Source organism: Eublepharis macularius, chromosome 4 (genome assembly GCF_028583425.1).
Source record: "Eublepharis macularius isolate TG4126 chromosome 4, MPM_Emac_v1.0, whole genome shotgun sequence".
NCBI lineage: Eukaryota > Metazoa > Chordata > Lepidosauria > Squamata > Eublepharidae > Eublepharis > Eublepharis macularius.
Genome location: NC_072793.1, coordinates 90,865,736 through 90,881,572, shown reverse-complemented (window position 1 = coordinate 90,881,572; position 15,837 = coordinate 90,865,736). Strand labels below are relative to the sequence as shown.

General features: G+C 40.8%; 1 protein-coding gene across 1 annotated transcript in view; it reads left to right on the top strand.

The window, feature by feature from the left end:
* The window catches only part of LOC129328853 (serine protease inhibitor Kazal-type 5-like), a 38,323-nt gene extending 34,624 nt beyond the window's left edge, over positions 1-3,699 (top strand). The window contains exons 14-15 of the mRNA XM_054978161.1: positions 161-209; positions 3,198-3,699. Coding sequence (XP_054834136.1) covers positions 161-209; positions 3,198-3,206 — 58 coding nt within the window. The 3' untranslated portion in view covers positions 3,207-3,699. The remainder of the gene's footprint in view (positions 1-160; positions 210-3,197) is intronic.
* The last annotated feature ends 12,138 nt before the right edge of the window (positions 3,700-15,837 follow it).

Sequence of the window (15,837 nt, the reverse complement as noted above, 5' to 3'; positions counted from 1 at the left end):
CTAGCTCTGATACAATCAGAAGTCTGCTACTGCTCAGTAAAAAAAACACAAGGGAGATCCCAGTCTGAACCTCAATTTAACCCTGAGTACAATGGGCTTTCTGATGGTAAAATCAGTAGGACTGCGTGTGTGGTTGCACTAATTTGTTCTCTTTTCCCAGGAAAATGAAATCTGAGATTGGTATAAAGAATATTGGACCCTGTCCTAAGGTTTGCTTTGCTCTTTTCTTATTATATCAGCTGAGTCCAGACCGAGACATGCTTTATAATACCTATAATAACTAAGTGACCCATCTACAATAACAAGGGAGGTCACAACTGTGTAGAATAATTAATGTGGTCTGACTCACTCTGTGTTTTGTCCTACCAGCAATCTTTTTAGAAAAGTGTTGCTTATCACACCCCTCCCTGCTAAGGGGACTCTGACAAATCTGGACTTTTACATTTTGCAGTACTTTGCAATACTCTCACTATGATTCTGTTCTCAGACATAAAGGACTTCAGGTTGCCAGAATGCTTCAGGGATAAAGAAGGGCCAAGGTAAAGAAAGGGTAAATTAACAGAACAGAGATATAGGCTACTACAAAGTAGTATAAGCCATGGATTGGACCTCAGTCTTAGAATATGATGTCATCTTAGCAATTACATTCCCAAACCCATGGCTGCCAAGATAATAGGAACTGAAGGCATGGGCAGAGGGGTATTTACTAGGAAGGATGTGGTTGTGGGTAAGGGATTCCTAGCTTCTCTTACTCATGCCAATTTTCCACTGTAAAGAAAGACCTCTTTCTATTTTCCTTCAGCCAGGCATATTTTTAGCTTTGGATATCTTTCCCACTCCTGGCAGTTAGCAACCCAAATTTTACTTTCCTCTTCTGTCCCATTCTAACATTTCTCTTATTGAGGGGAGCAATGAAATGGTAAAATCAGACTACTTGCCACCTGTTTTTCCCTCCCCACCATGCATTTTCGTGCCCAAAATGCCTGATAGTTAATATTAGGTGCTGTGGGAACCAGAGTTCCCAGAACACATGGAAGAGGAGGATAAAAGTGAAGTGCTCTGTGTGTTCATGAAATCTGGTAGCATCCCTAAAAAGCAACAATGTATAACTCTAAATAGGAATCCCAAAAACTCTCCTAAATAGCATCACCTTTACCTGGCATCTAAATGTTAAGGATTGAATCACTTGGTATATCAATGTGATTCAAACAAAAACATGCAGAAGTACATACCTGTAATGTCAGTCAGAATGCTTTATTGCTTCAGCACAGCCATAGCAAATAACAAGAAAAATACAATAATATTAATACTAAATTACTACATCATAGAATTTAAACAAAAGTTAACAAACCTCCATCTAAAACTCTGAATCCACAAAATCCATAGCAGCATATAATATAATATAATATAATATAATATAATATAATATAATATAATATAATATAATATAATATAATATAATATAATATAATATAATATAATATAATATAATATAATCCTACTAATAAAAACTTATTATTAATACCTTTAAATTAATAAAAGTTACTTCAATAGTCTTAACTGTATTTTGTTTACCAATGTTACAAACTTTGTCTCTTGCATTGTAATCCATTTATCCTTATCTGCCAACAGCGCCACTAATTTATCTTGCTCTGATCTCCCTGACATCAGTTGTAAAATATTTCTAAGATACTTCTCCCAAATAGTTGCAAATCTCGGGCATCGAAACATAACATGGGTCATATCTTCAATGGATTTATGATCACAGGGGCACACACAATCAGCAAATGAGATCTTGTTATAACAGCCTTTCACTACTGCCAAGTGAAGTATATTTATCCGAGCCCTAGCGAACTTCGTCCTATACTCTGTGACCATTAGGTCATCCAAATAAGCTGGCTGGGCTATAGGATGAGATATAAGTTGTTTATACAAAGTTGCTGAACTCATGATACCAAGAAGCCCCTGGTCATGTTGTGCACTTTTGTCCAGTAGTCTTTGTTTAATTAGACATCTAGCAGCTATATAGTCGTAGCTCCTTAAATAATCTTTGGATAGACCTAATTTAACCAATAGGGACAATACCTGAGATTTCCACGATGTATCTTTCATCTCATTGTATGCCAGTGTTACTAAGAGTGATGCTTGGGGGGGGGTAAGATCAACTCTGATCTTACCATAACTGATGATGTGGAATTTGGAACTCCCAGCATCATATGAGTGAATTTATTTTGTATTACTTCCAGTGGGTATAAATTTCCAAATCCCCAAATTGGTGCACCATACAACATTTTGGGGAATAGTTTAGATTTAAACATTTCTAGGGTGTTATGAATAATACTAACCTTCAGTGCTGTAAGATAGAAAGGTGGCTAACAAATAGAGATGGGCACAAACCACAAGAAAAACGAACCACAAGGTTTGTGGTTCATGGGTTTTCACGAACCAGGAACCACGAACCGGCATGAACTGGGGCCAGTTTACGAACCATTTTGTGGTTCATGGGGTTTAAATGCCCCTTTCCGGCTGCTTAGCAGCGGCAGGGAAAAGAGCATTTGACAGTTTAAAGGGCCCTTTCCTGCAAGGCAGGCAGCAGGGGGGGATCCCCCCTCGCCACCTGTTAGCTGATAGTTTAAAAGGGCCTGCCAATTGCAAGCCGCAGGGCCCTTTAAACTGCCCAAACCCCAGCCCCCAGCCCCAGCCCCCCAGCCCCAGCCCTACACTTACTTTGCCCTGCAGGCCAGTGGCATCCTTCCCCTCCTCCTGCAAGGGGCAGGAACATTTTTGGCCTCTTCCACCACTGCGTGGGGCCACAGGGCAGCGGAGGAGGCTGAAAACAGCCTTCCCAACCTTCAAATGGACGCAGGGCAAGGTAAATGTGGGGCAGTTGGGCAGTTTAAAGGGCCCTATGGCTTGCAAGCCACAGGAAATGTTAATCTGCCCCTTTATGACCCAAACAAACCAGTAGACCAGTTTGTGGAAGTTCGTGGAAACAAGCTTCCATGAACCACTGGTTCGTGAACCACGAACCGAACTGGTTCGTGCGGTTTTTTGGGTCATAATTCAATTTGTGCCCATCTCTACTAACAAATGCTTTAAATAACAAACAAACAAACAAACAAAATAACAGCTTCTTTACAGAGATTTGTTTTCTCAACAAGCCACTGCTGGTACTAAATGTCTTATATTTTCTCCAGGGCAAGTGATAGAAGACATGTGACATCAGGCAAATAAATGAATCTTCAAGTTCTTCAAAGCCTGCCTTCATCCTTCTTCTGTTTATGCAGCATATATGATAATACAGTTGACACAATCCTGAACTGTCCTAGATGGGGCTGGACTTCAATGGCCCAGTAAACCATCAGATTTATATCATCCTATTGAGTTCCATTCTTGCCTCTCCAGTACTCTCTTTGGAACATCCTGTCATCTCCACCAGTCTCAATGTGCTTCTCCAGTAAAATAAATTAGGAGCATCCCTAACAGTTTTCCATACCTAAGGATATATTTAATCAGTAGAAGAGTTTACTTTTTGTCATAGAAGGAGGAATAACAATGTCAGTTGATGGAACTTTCAGTACATTGTTTCTTTGACCTTGATTTAATTCAAATAATATTGTGCTCATTCACATCAAGAGTTTCCTTACAATGAACAGTTGCATGGATTCCTTAATAATAAAACTTCACATTTATATAGCTCTTTCAGCATTCAAAGTGCTTTACTTATTTTATTTTTGTAATTCTTTAAGGTAGGCCGGTATTAACCCCATGCTGCAGATCACAGGCTAAGAAAGAGTAACGTGGCTAAGGCCATTGACAAAAGGTGAAATTTGAAATGAAAATATCCTGAATCACAGCTCAGTCTCTCAGCAGTTCTTCAGTAGCTGCTGTTTGGAACAGACACAGAAAAAGTTCAAATGAAGTGCAATAGAGAAAAGTTTTGCCTACCCACTATATCCAGTTGTCAGATACAATACCAGGTACAGACACAATATATTTTATGCCAGGGGAGTAAATCAACATGCCATTCTGCTCCTTAGATTTCTTTACCTATAGCAAAAATCTAAACTTAACCACCTTACAAGGTTGTTATAAAAAATAACTAACTTTTGGTTCATTCTCATACAGCCTTTTCTAACACCTAACCCTTATTTGTAAAACACTTAAAAATTGCAAACAACTGAATTTCACAATAACATTTACAAAGTCCTTTCCTCTTCCCCCATCCCTTCTCTTACTTTCTGTCTGTCTCTATCTTTCTCCCTCCCTCATGGCTATTGATACTCTTTCTCTCTCTCTCTCTGTGTCTTTTTGTTCCATGCCTACTGTTACTCCTACCAGCCAGTTTGCTGTAGTGGTTAAGAGCATGGGACTCTAATCTGGAGAACCAGGTTTGATTCCCCACTCCTCCACTTGAAGCCAGCTGGATGACCTTGGGTCAGTCACAGCTTCTAGGAGCTCTCTCAGCCCCACCAACCTCACAGAGTGATTATTGTTGTGGGGATAATAATAACATACTTTGTAAACTGCTCTGAGTGGGCTTTAAGTTGTCCTGAAGGGCCGTATATAAATCGAATGTTGTTGTTGTTATTCTTTCTTTCTCTAGCTCCCATGACAGTAACTCCAGCTCTTATCTCTCCCCCCACCCTTCTCCACCTCATCACTGTCTGTTTCTTTCTCTGTCTGCTATCACTTACTTGGATTGAAGTGAAGGCTGCACTCAAAGCAATTGGGGGAAACAAATCACCAGGAGTAGATAGAATACCAATAGAGCTATTTCAAGCTACAGATCTTAGTCCATCAAAATCTTAACAAGAATATGTCAACAAATATGGAAAATGAAACAATGGGCCACAGTCTTAAAATGCTCATTCTACATTCCAAATCTGAAAAAAGGGGATGCCAAAGAGTGCAGCAACTATCAGATCATTGTGCTAGTTTCCCACGCAAGCAATGTGATGCTCAAAATTGTACAGCAAAGACTCTTACTGAACAAGAAATGCCAGATAGGCAAGCTGGATTCAGAATGGAAGAGGCACTAGAGATCACATTGCAAATTTACAATGGCTAATGCAGCATACCAGGGAATTTCAGAAGAAAATCAGCCTGTGTTTAATAGATTACAGCAAAACTTTTGACTGTGTGGATCACAAAAACCTATGGATGGTGTTAAAAGAAATGGGTATGCCACAACATCTGATTGTTTTGATGTGCAACCTATACTCTGGACAAGAGGCTACTGTCAGGACAGAATATAGGGAAACAGAATGGTTTCCAGTTGGCAAAGGTGTCAGAAAAAGATGTATATTATCTCTCTGTCTGCTTAATCTATATGCAGAACATATCATAAGGAAAGCTGGATTAGATTTAGAAGAAGGTGGAGTGAAAATTGATGGAAATAACACCAACAATTTGAGATATGCAGATGACATCATGTTACTGGCAGAAAATAGCAAAGACTTGAAATGACTACTGATGAAAGTTAAAGAAAGTGACAAAAAGCAGGATTACAGCTGAACATCAAGACAAAAGTAATGACTACTGAGGAATTATGCAATTTTGTTGACAACGAAGAAACTGACATCGTTCAAGATTATTTATTCTTTGGCTCAATCACCAACCAAAAGGGAGACTGCAACCAAGAAACCGGAAGAAGATTGAGACTTGGAAGAACAGCCCTGAAGAAACTAGAAAAGATCCTTAAGAGAAGGATGTCTTTCTGGGGACCAAAATAAAGATAATCCAAATGATGGTATTCCCCATTATAATGTGTGGATGTGAAAACAAGTGGATGAAGAAAGTGGACAGGAAGAAAAATGATTAATTTGAAATATGGTTTTTGAGGAGAGTTTTGTAGATACCATGGATGGCCAAAAAGACAAATAAATGGGTTCTAGATAACATCAAACCTGAATTCTCCTTAGAAGCTAAAATGACAAAACTGTGTCTATCACACTTTGGTCACATCAAGAGAATACAAGACTCTCTGGCAAAGTCAATAATGCTAGGAAAAGTTGAAGGCAGTAGGAAAAGAGAAGACTCAAAATTAGTTGGCTTAACTCAATAAAGGAGGCCATGTCCTTCAGTTGCAAGATCTGAGCAAGTCTGTTGATAGAATGTTCCAGAGGTCTTTCGTTCATAAGGTTGCCATAAGTCGTAAGTGACTTGATGGCACATAACACACACACACACCTACTTTACAGGGTGAGTAGTGACTATGCCAGTTGTGCCCTCATTCAGTCCCTCATTTCCCAGTATATAGATGCTACCACATTCATGCTAAATATGCTGCCTTATGGTATTTCATTTATTATTTGTATATTTCTGCCTGCACTGTCGTGTTGCCTACTTTCTTGGGTTGTGAATGCAAGCCTTAGTTTCTAGTCTGTCATGATATGTTATTTATTTTACTTATAATCTGCCCTTCTCTCCCAGATTCACAGCATTCTACATAATGTAAGTCAATGCAATGAGTAGGAGGAGATAGCTAATAAGCAATGTAATAGGACTAAATTTACCACAGTCTGAAACAAAGAGAGCAATCCTAAACAGGTCTGATCAGAAGGATGCCCTATTTTGTTCAATGGGGCTTACTCCTAGGAAAGTGTCCTTAGGTTTACAGTCAAAGTATGAAGTATTAGGCATGATATGTTAAACCATGAGGAAAATGGCATTGCATAGGTACAAAAACAAAGCACTAAGAGTGAGAAAACTCATAAAGCAAACCTATAATGCATACTATACACTACAACAAAGAAATTAGAAGGAGATCGAGACTTGAAAAGGCAACCAATAGGGAACTAGAAAAAATCCTTAAGGATAAAGGTGTGTCACAGGAGACCAAGCTCAAGATAATTCATACTATGGTATTCCTATTACTATGTATGGATGTGAAAGTTAGACAATGAAGAAAGATCACAGGAAAAAAGTTGATTCTTTTGAAATGTGGTGCTCAAGGATAGTTTTACCATGGATGGACAAAAAGAGAAATAAGTGGGTTCTAGATTTCATCAAGCCTGAATTTTCCCTAGAAGCTAAAATAGCAAGACTGGGGCTATTGTAATTGGTCACATTATGAGAAGATAAGACTCTCTGGCAAAGTCAATAATTCCAGAAAAAGTGAAGAGCAATAGGAAAAGAGGAAGACCCAAAATGAAATGGTTTGACTCAATAAAGGAAGCCACGGCCTCCAGTTTGCAAGATCTGAACAAGGCTGTCAATGATAGGACCTTTTGGCAGTCATCAAGTCATAGGGTCTTAGCAGGGTCAGCTGAAACCCATCAAAAATTAGAAGTGTCCTTCAAGACTTCATCCTTCCCAACCAGCATTACCTCCATCTTGTCTGGATTCAATGTCAATCTATTTGCTCATAGCCATTTAACTACAGCAGTTGGGCAGTAGCTCAAGCTCTCTGCCATATCAACAGAAGAATGGGACAGAGAGATATAGAGCTGGGTAATGTCAGAATACTGATAACACCAAATTCCAAAACCATGAATGATTTCTCCTAAGGGTTTTACATAGGGAAAAGTATCAAGAATAGAAGTGTGCCCTGAGGACTAAAAGGTTTCCATGAAGCTACCATATTATCCCATCCCCTATGACTGCACAATCCTGACTCTGCACTAGTTCTACTGATAAATTGCCATATAAACAAGTAGAATTATCTCTGTTATCCTTTACCTCAAAGCAAATATTCCATTAGTTTATACAGCTTCACAGATACATACATCCAAGACATTTTAGCAGAACATTGGGATGTACTTCCTTTTACTTTTTATGTCATGTGTAAACAATTCCTTTATGCTGAAAATACTGTGGCAGTCCTTTGTACATTTTGGCAGAAGAATTTCATCTGTTTCCAAGTTCTCTGCATTCTCCCAGTAACTTTTCTATATTGTACAGATATGGCTGCTGGTCTTTTATCATGTATAGTGAGAATCATTAAAATTTCTTGAAGTGCTCTTGTAAGTCTTCAGCCCTTCAGTCTTGTTTGAACACTTGCTAAATACTATGATTCAATGTTTAATTGCTTAAAGAGTTATAAATAATTCAGCTAATTGTTCATGCAAAGGAAACAAGAGATGAAATCAAACTTTATAAAGGAACAAGTTAGAGTGGATTTACATGTTGCACATAGCTCTGAGAATCTCCAACCCCCCCCCCCCCAAATTTCATCTATAAAGTAAAACAATGATTTATAAGTCTCCAGGCAGGGGTTCGAGTTCTTCCAGAATTATAACTGATCTCCAAACAATAGCAAGTAAGTCCCCTGGAGGAAACTGTATAGTCAGAGGGCAGACTCCATGACATCATATCCCTGCTGAGTTCCCTTTCCTATTATTCCACTGTTCCAAGGTCCGTCCATCCCCCCACAATTTTCAGGAATTTCCCAAGCTGAAGCTGGTAACCCTGTGTAAAGCAGCTGTGGATGGCTTCTAGCTTTGGAGAGAATTAGTGGGGAAGGGGGCAGAGAGCTAAAACAGAAGCTTTTAAATACTTTCTCAACACTTTCTCAACCAGTTCGGATCAGGCATCTGATGAAGAGAACTTGATTCTCGAAAGCTTATGCTACAATAAAATAAAATTGGTTAGTCTTAAAGGTGCTACTGGACTCTTTTTGATTTCTCAACACTGACCCTTTTCGCACCTTGCTTCTGGTCTTTTCAGAAGTGAAAGCCCATTCTTTTATTTGGCTCATTGTTGTTTGTTTCATTACTTGCTTGTTTCATTATGCAACTCTGCACTGGGGTGGGATTTCTCCCCAATATTAATTGTTCGCACAGTTCCCCCTCTCCCCATTATTGGAAAAAGAGTTCTGATTGGAAGAAAAATCCTGTGAAAATGTTGACCTCATTGTAAACAAACCACCAAAGCAATCAATCACCAACATTCTGCCTGAGAATTCAGGCATGCCCTATCCACCAGCCAGAACAAAGTGGGTGCCCCCCCCAGCCACTGCCAGAGAAGGGAAGTGGTGAGAGGGAGAGTGTGGGGAGGCTGCCATGAGGCATGCCTCCACCCCTTGAGCAGCAGAAGCTCCAGCAGGCTGAAGAGCCCAGGGAGGGAACTAAAGCAATTGTGAAGTCTCTTAGGAATCTCCTCAGGGAACAAGTGCTGAGCCTTGAAAATCTATTTTACATTTTTTTGCTTTGGGTGATCCTTATTGCTGTGATTGTAAGCAGAGTGATCTATAATTACACTGTGTAGCAGAGATGCCTCGGGTTTCAAGTCATCCAGAAACCTTTCCATATGCTTGGCGTCCATCTCAAATAGCTGGAACAGCTTTGTGACTGTGCAGTATCTGTCATGGTGGGGTATTGTTTCTGAAGCACAGTGTTCTAGCGAGTGCAACAAAGCAAAGCATATGCATGTGTGCTGAGGAACAAATAGTGACTAGAAGCCTGGCTTTATCTTTAGCAAAGAAATATAAGTCCTTTATTTAAGTAATTCCACTGGAAGTAAAGGAGTAAAGATAGCATTCTATTCTAACTGTTTAAACTAGGATGCTGAGAGATGCAGGAAGTATGTCCAGCACTCATGGGTACAAGATGGAGAAGAGAGTGAGGAGAGAGCTGAAGATGCAAGGCAAGAAGTCCCTAAGAGTAACAAATAACACTCAAAGGGATAAGACTATGATAGTAGAAAGGGAAGGATGCTTGGACCCTTGACCTCTCTATCTTGCAGGGTCTCTTGCTGTCCCCCTCTGAAACCTGAGACTAGGAGACAGCATAAAGTCCATCACTTCCCACAGTTTCCTTGCCTTGCAGAGGATTTTGCATTTGTGCATTAGGTGAAATTGATACTTTTCAGGGTCATGATTGTCAAGAGAGGTAGTTAAATTATTGTGTATGTAGGGGTATGGTTGTGCCTCTCATAAGGCTGTACAAAAATGTGCATGCCTGAAATAACTTCAGTAACATGGATGTATGAAACCATCCATAAGATTTTTTTTAAAAAAAAATGTGTTTATTTACAATCACTGGCAGACTGATTGATTTGCTCTCTCTGAATTTGGATGTAGCAATAATAGGTTGGGTGGGAAACTAGAACTCTCATTGGACTGTGAGAATGTGCATTTGTGAATTGCATTGTACTGTGCTGTATTATATTATAATGCTTGAATTTGTGAAACTTAACCCAAAAGACTTGAACTGTTCATGAACAACTGCACTGATTGACAAAAAGATCAGTGCCCTGTATTTGACAGGTGAGTTTAATGTGAGTCAAACCAACAGGTACAACATCAATAATTCTGTCTGTGAGACACATATACAAGCCTTGCCAAATGTCTCATTTCCTGACTTAAAGAAATTCCCAGTTAGCATTAATTCCCTCACTCATCTGCATTGGCATCTGACTCTCAAAATCCATTACTTCTTTGTTTGAGGAAGTTTTTCCCCCTTAATCTCAATAAATATGTGGCAGTACATAACCATCCATATTGCACTAACTGAAAGGATACAGAGAAGCAAGCTGGCAGACACTTCCATTTCTAGTCCACGCACATGTACAAATAAGGGAAGAGGTTGCTTCATCACCTATTTATTGCCAAAATCAATGTGAACAAGAGTATTAGGTTAAAACCATGAGAGAAGCCGTTGCAGCAACCATACCTTTAACAAAAGATGTCAAATACTGATCAAAACGTATAATATGACGTATCAATGATACCGACATATAAGCCCCCCCAAATCTTTCTCCAGCTTCAAGGCATGGACCCAGTGAACCAAAATGCCTTCTAAGAACTCCATTGGCTTGTCTCATGCAAGACAAACAATAAAACCAGTTGCCATATGAAATGTTCTCTGACAGCAAACTCAGTGGTGAGGTACATAGAATTCCTGTCATAGAGGTATACAAAAATGTCTTCCAGATGATTTTTGGATGTGCTTCATATTAAGAGACAATTTAAAATAGGGGCATGAAATTGAAAAGTTATTATTTTCATTTTGTTTTGTAATTTCAAAAGGGCTTGCTTCCCATTTTCAGAAAATGTTGGCAGTAGACATGGGCACGATCCAAAAAAAAATACCGATCAAGCTGTTCGTGGATCCATGCTGGTGACGACCCCAGATCACCGATTCACTCCGATCAAGTCCCGTTTCCGATCTGGGATCTGGGATAGGAGGGGCGCCCCCCCCCCCCACACACCCTTAGAGCAGATGGGGAAAAAAGTTTTTAACCCGGCGACGAGCCACCTCCCCTCAGGGAGGGGACATTTTCTCACACACACAAATGCACACACTTAGAGCAGGGGTGGGGGAGTTTTTAACCTGGCATTCTCTCTCTCTCTCTCTCTCTCTCTCACACACACACACACACACACGCAGTTAGAGCAGAGGGGGGGGGAGTTTTTAACCCGTCCCTGCCTCTCCAAATAGAGAGAGAGACACCCCGTCAACAAGTTTCAGCCAGCTGTTTAAAAAATCAGGGATAGAATCCTCCATCCCACCCGATTTTAAAAGCAAGCAGCCAGTCTTCCAAAAGCATATTTTAAACAGGAAGAAAGTAAAACCAGGATCCACACGGATCCTCGCGGATCCTATGGTTTTTTAAATAGGAAAACACAAATGAAACATCAAATCACATACCAACTTCTTGCAAAAAGCAGGCAGTGGGCTGAGAAGCCAGGAGGAGAGAGATATCTCTTTTCAGTTAACTCTTTCAGCACTGAACGAACTCAGGAGAGGAGTGCAAAACAGCTTGATAGCTGCTCTCAAAGCAAGGGGTTTTTGAAAGAGTTAACACTGAGAAGAGATCTCTTCTTAACTCTTTCAACGGCACTGATAGCTGCACTCAAAGTTTTCTCTCTCTCTTAACCCATTCCTCTCCCAATCACTTTGCTTATATTTTTCTCAGGAAGCCACCTTTTCACTCAACTGTTTGCTTTTCCTCGCTAGGGGAAATATTATCAAGTTTCAAACAGAGCTCAGGCATTCCCCTGCCTCCGTTGCCAGGGGAACAGGTGGTTGGCGCCTGAATGTCTAGCTTCCCGGTCCTATCACGATCGCCCCAGAGTCCCAACTGCTGGATCGTTTGCCGTGGAAGACAACGATCCACCAGGTCACGATTGGGAGATTGCCATTATCGTGGGTTTTTTTTTAATCGTAATCCAGATCGTGCCCATCTCTAGTTGGGAGTACTAATATCATTTAATAAATTAATTTTGTAAAAAGTTTTCATTTCTGGAAATATTGGACATCTGCTCCATCATCTCCTAAGGGGGTGGGGGCGGGGGACTCAGCTTTCCAGGTTGGCTAGTTTTTAACCAAATGGTAACATAATTTCAGGGAATCTAGTATTTCCTTTTTAAAAAGCCCCTCCAAGTTTCAAGTGAATTGGAAAAACTGGTCCAATTTTCAGATCTCTGAAGAAGGTGCTGCATGTATCTATTCTTTCTATAGAGAAATGCTAATAACTATAAAAATGGAAATGAGACATACTGATGGCTAAAAAACCCAAATACATAAATTTTATTCCACCATTAACTGTCATAGTCTCCTCAAAAGTATCAAAAGAAATGTGGTTTGAAAAGTAGAGGTATGAACGGTGACAATTTTTGTTTCAGTTTGAATCCAGGGTTTTCAGACAAACTATTTACCATTATTGGTGTTTTTCCCCATTAACATGAATTTCTGCCCCATTCTTTGCAATGAGAACCTTGAGGCACTTTGGGGGCAGCTGTTTTTGCACTTAACAGCACCAAAATCAACCAGAACACAGTCCTCCCTCTAAACCATTGACCACTGAGTTTGAGCACAAACAACAACAAGGTTCAGTGTTTATTGACCCTGAAGAATGCTTGGGGAAGGCATCAAGGCGAGTGTTGGCTGTGCACATGCACAATGTCCTTTCTAGGAGGGTGGGGGAGGGGAAATGAGGCTATGGGGCAGCTATTTTTGCACTTAATCAAAACCCACACCAACTATTAGTCCCCCTCCCTCATCAACCCACTGAATTTTTCCTCAAGTCACTACACATGCACACAACAATAGACTCAAAAGAAGGTGTCAGTGAGTGCACAATATTGTGGGAAACTGGCAAAGTGGTAACAGGGCAGCAGTGGCAGGGCAGCACTCAAGCAGGAGAATGCTTTAACAAGTGCAGCAACATTTTTAAAAATCCTGGTTTTGGATCATTTTTTTCTTTTTTTAAGTGATAATAGTGTCAATAAATTATTACTTTTGTATCCTGCTGTTGCCTGTTGCTGTCATGTTTCCTTGTGCTTTACAGTTTCATTACCACAATGAGGGGTGGATCCTTCCTTCTGACTCTCTCAATGCTCCACAGCAAAATGGGGTATATGTGTGCTCTTCCCTGAATCACCACCAATCTCTATCACCCAAGTGATTGTCTGAATTTCCCCCTCAGTAAACAGACCTATGTTTTCCCCATGTGGTTTCCTTTGTCTGTGGGCAGACAGGATTGTTTTTGAAAGGGTGGAGTAGGCAAATGGCTTGCAGGGGGCTTGACTTAAGCTGGATGTGGAGAATTTTTCAAAAATAATGTTTAAGTGGATGGTGGATGGTAGTGGAGGCAAGCTTGCAGTAGGATGGAAACTATAAGAGAAAACTAGATTGTTTGTTGCATAATAATAACAGTACACTTATATACCACTCTTCTAGACAGATTAGTGCACCGCTCAGAGCGGTAAATAAAGTCGGTGCTGTCATTATCACCACAATGCAGCTGGGGAACTGGAACTGAGAGAAGTGACTTACCCGCTGAGCTCATGGCACTGGGATTTGAACCAGCTGAGTGCTGTTAAAGTCTCAGCCACTTAACCACTATGCTACAGCAGCATAGGATGAGTAGCAGAAATTTGCTATTTGACTCAGAGAAAGTCCTGAATGACTATGAGTGAAGTCTTCTAGGGCTTTTATCAAGTTCTATTAATCAAACAGGCCACCTTAACCCTGCCCAGCAACACTTTTCCTCACAGTGACAACCGTGACAGACCATTCAAGTGCCCTAATGTGGGTGGAGGAGGAAACAGACCAGAGTCATGGCTCTTGAGCAGTGCATCTCTCTGAGCAACCTAGGTGCTCCCTTCACAAGACAACCACTCCAGACAAGTCTAGACCAATTTCCATATATGTTTTCAAAAATAAATTATCCTTTATACTCATCTTGGATGATTTTCCAGGCCATTTTCGCATGTTGTTAAAATAGCACAGTACTCACGGAAGACTGCTGGCTTCCTTGTATGATTTTTGGCACCATCCGTGATGATGGCTGCCTGCCTCCAATTTGTAAACAGATGGTGTCAAAAATCGGACAAGGAAGCTAGCAGCCTTCCGTAAGTATCATGCTATTTTTAAAACATGAAAATGGCCTCAGTTTCAGTTTTTGAATAGAGGAGTTAAGCATGAGAGGAAGAAGGAGAAGGAGCTGCTGGGGTCAGGTAGCAATTTTCCACAGGCCAGTTTGGCTACGGATCCTGATGGCCATCTTCTGGGCATGGAGCAGGGGTCACTGGGTGTATGGAGAGGGGAGATAGTTGTGAATGTCCTGCATTGTTCAGGGGGATGGACTAGATGACCTTAGAGTAGAGATGGGCACGAAATGGGGAAAAACCGAAATGAGCATTTCTTGTTTTGTTGCATTCCACAAATCATGAATCATGAACTTTCACAAAATTTCCCCATTTCGTGAAACGATTCATTAGTTTCATGATTCGTCAGAACCCAGGGCACATCAATGTCCCCTTTCATATCCAGAGATGTCCAACTCGCAGGGAGACTTCAGCAGGCTTTCCTCCACCCACCCTCACCCAACAAGCCAGCAAGAACAAATGCTCTAAATAAGAATATAAGCAAAGAAAATTAAAGGGAAAAAGGTAGGCCTCAGTCAAGCTAGGCCCCAGAGCCAGGCAATGCCCTGAGACTGGGGTTGGGTGGGGTGGAGGAAAGAAGGCACCCTCACCCAACGACCTTCCCAGCAAGGCCAAAAGCTGAAAATAAGAAAGAGGCATTTCAGTCTCTTTTACAGCAGCAGCAAATCCAGCCAAAATCTCCCAATTCCACTCTCTCACTCCAAATCCCAGCAACAGGTCCTCCCTCTCCCTCTGCCTACTGGAACTGAAAAGTGCAAGGCAGAGAGCTGTGCCTTATATAAGAAATGCTCACATAGAGCAGAACAGGAAATCTCTGGTTGGCAGACAGACCTGCCTAACAGAGTTTGGATGGATGAGATTGGTGTTCCCATAGCTAGAGAAGGCCCATCTCCTCAGTTGCCTCGGGGATTAACCCCCCTGCTCCTTGCTGTATAGGGCAGAATGGAAGCTCTCCAGTTGGCAGGCAGAGGTGCCTATCAAGGTTATGTGGGCTAAGATTGGGGTTTCCAATGGCAACGAAAGGTCTGCAGACATTCCAGGCCTATGTTGCCTAGGGAATCAATGGATCGGCACCAGCCTGTCTGGCATCACAAATCATTCACGAATTGAATGAATTGGCCCAAAAAGTTGTGAATTTCATGAAAACCATGGCATCATGAAACACGTTTCACAAAAGTCGAACTGGTCCGATTCATCACAAAATTTGATTCGTATTTTGATTTGTGCCCATGTCTCCTTAGAGGTCCCTTTCAACCCTATGATTCTATTATTCTATAATTACAGAAGCTAGTAGAGTAAGTGACTTGGTGTGTTAGTATCTAACTCAACTCAGCTCTGATCTTTGAACTCCAGAACCAAAAAGTCCAGAAAAAGCATTCTTTTGGCACTTAAAAATAAGTGATGAGTAGTTTTAATTGAAAGGACAAATCACAACATCAGATGTTGCCACAGTAGATTTGGTTGCAGAGAAACCTGCACAAGGAACTGACTGCGAGAAT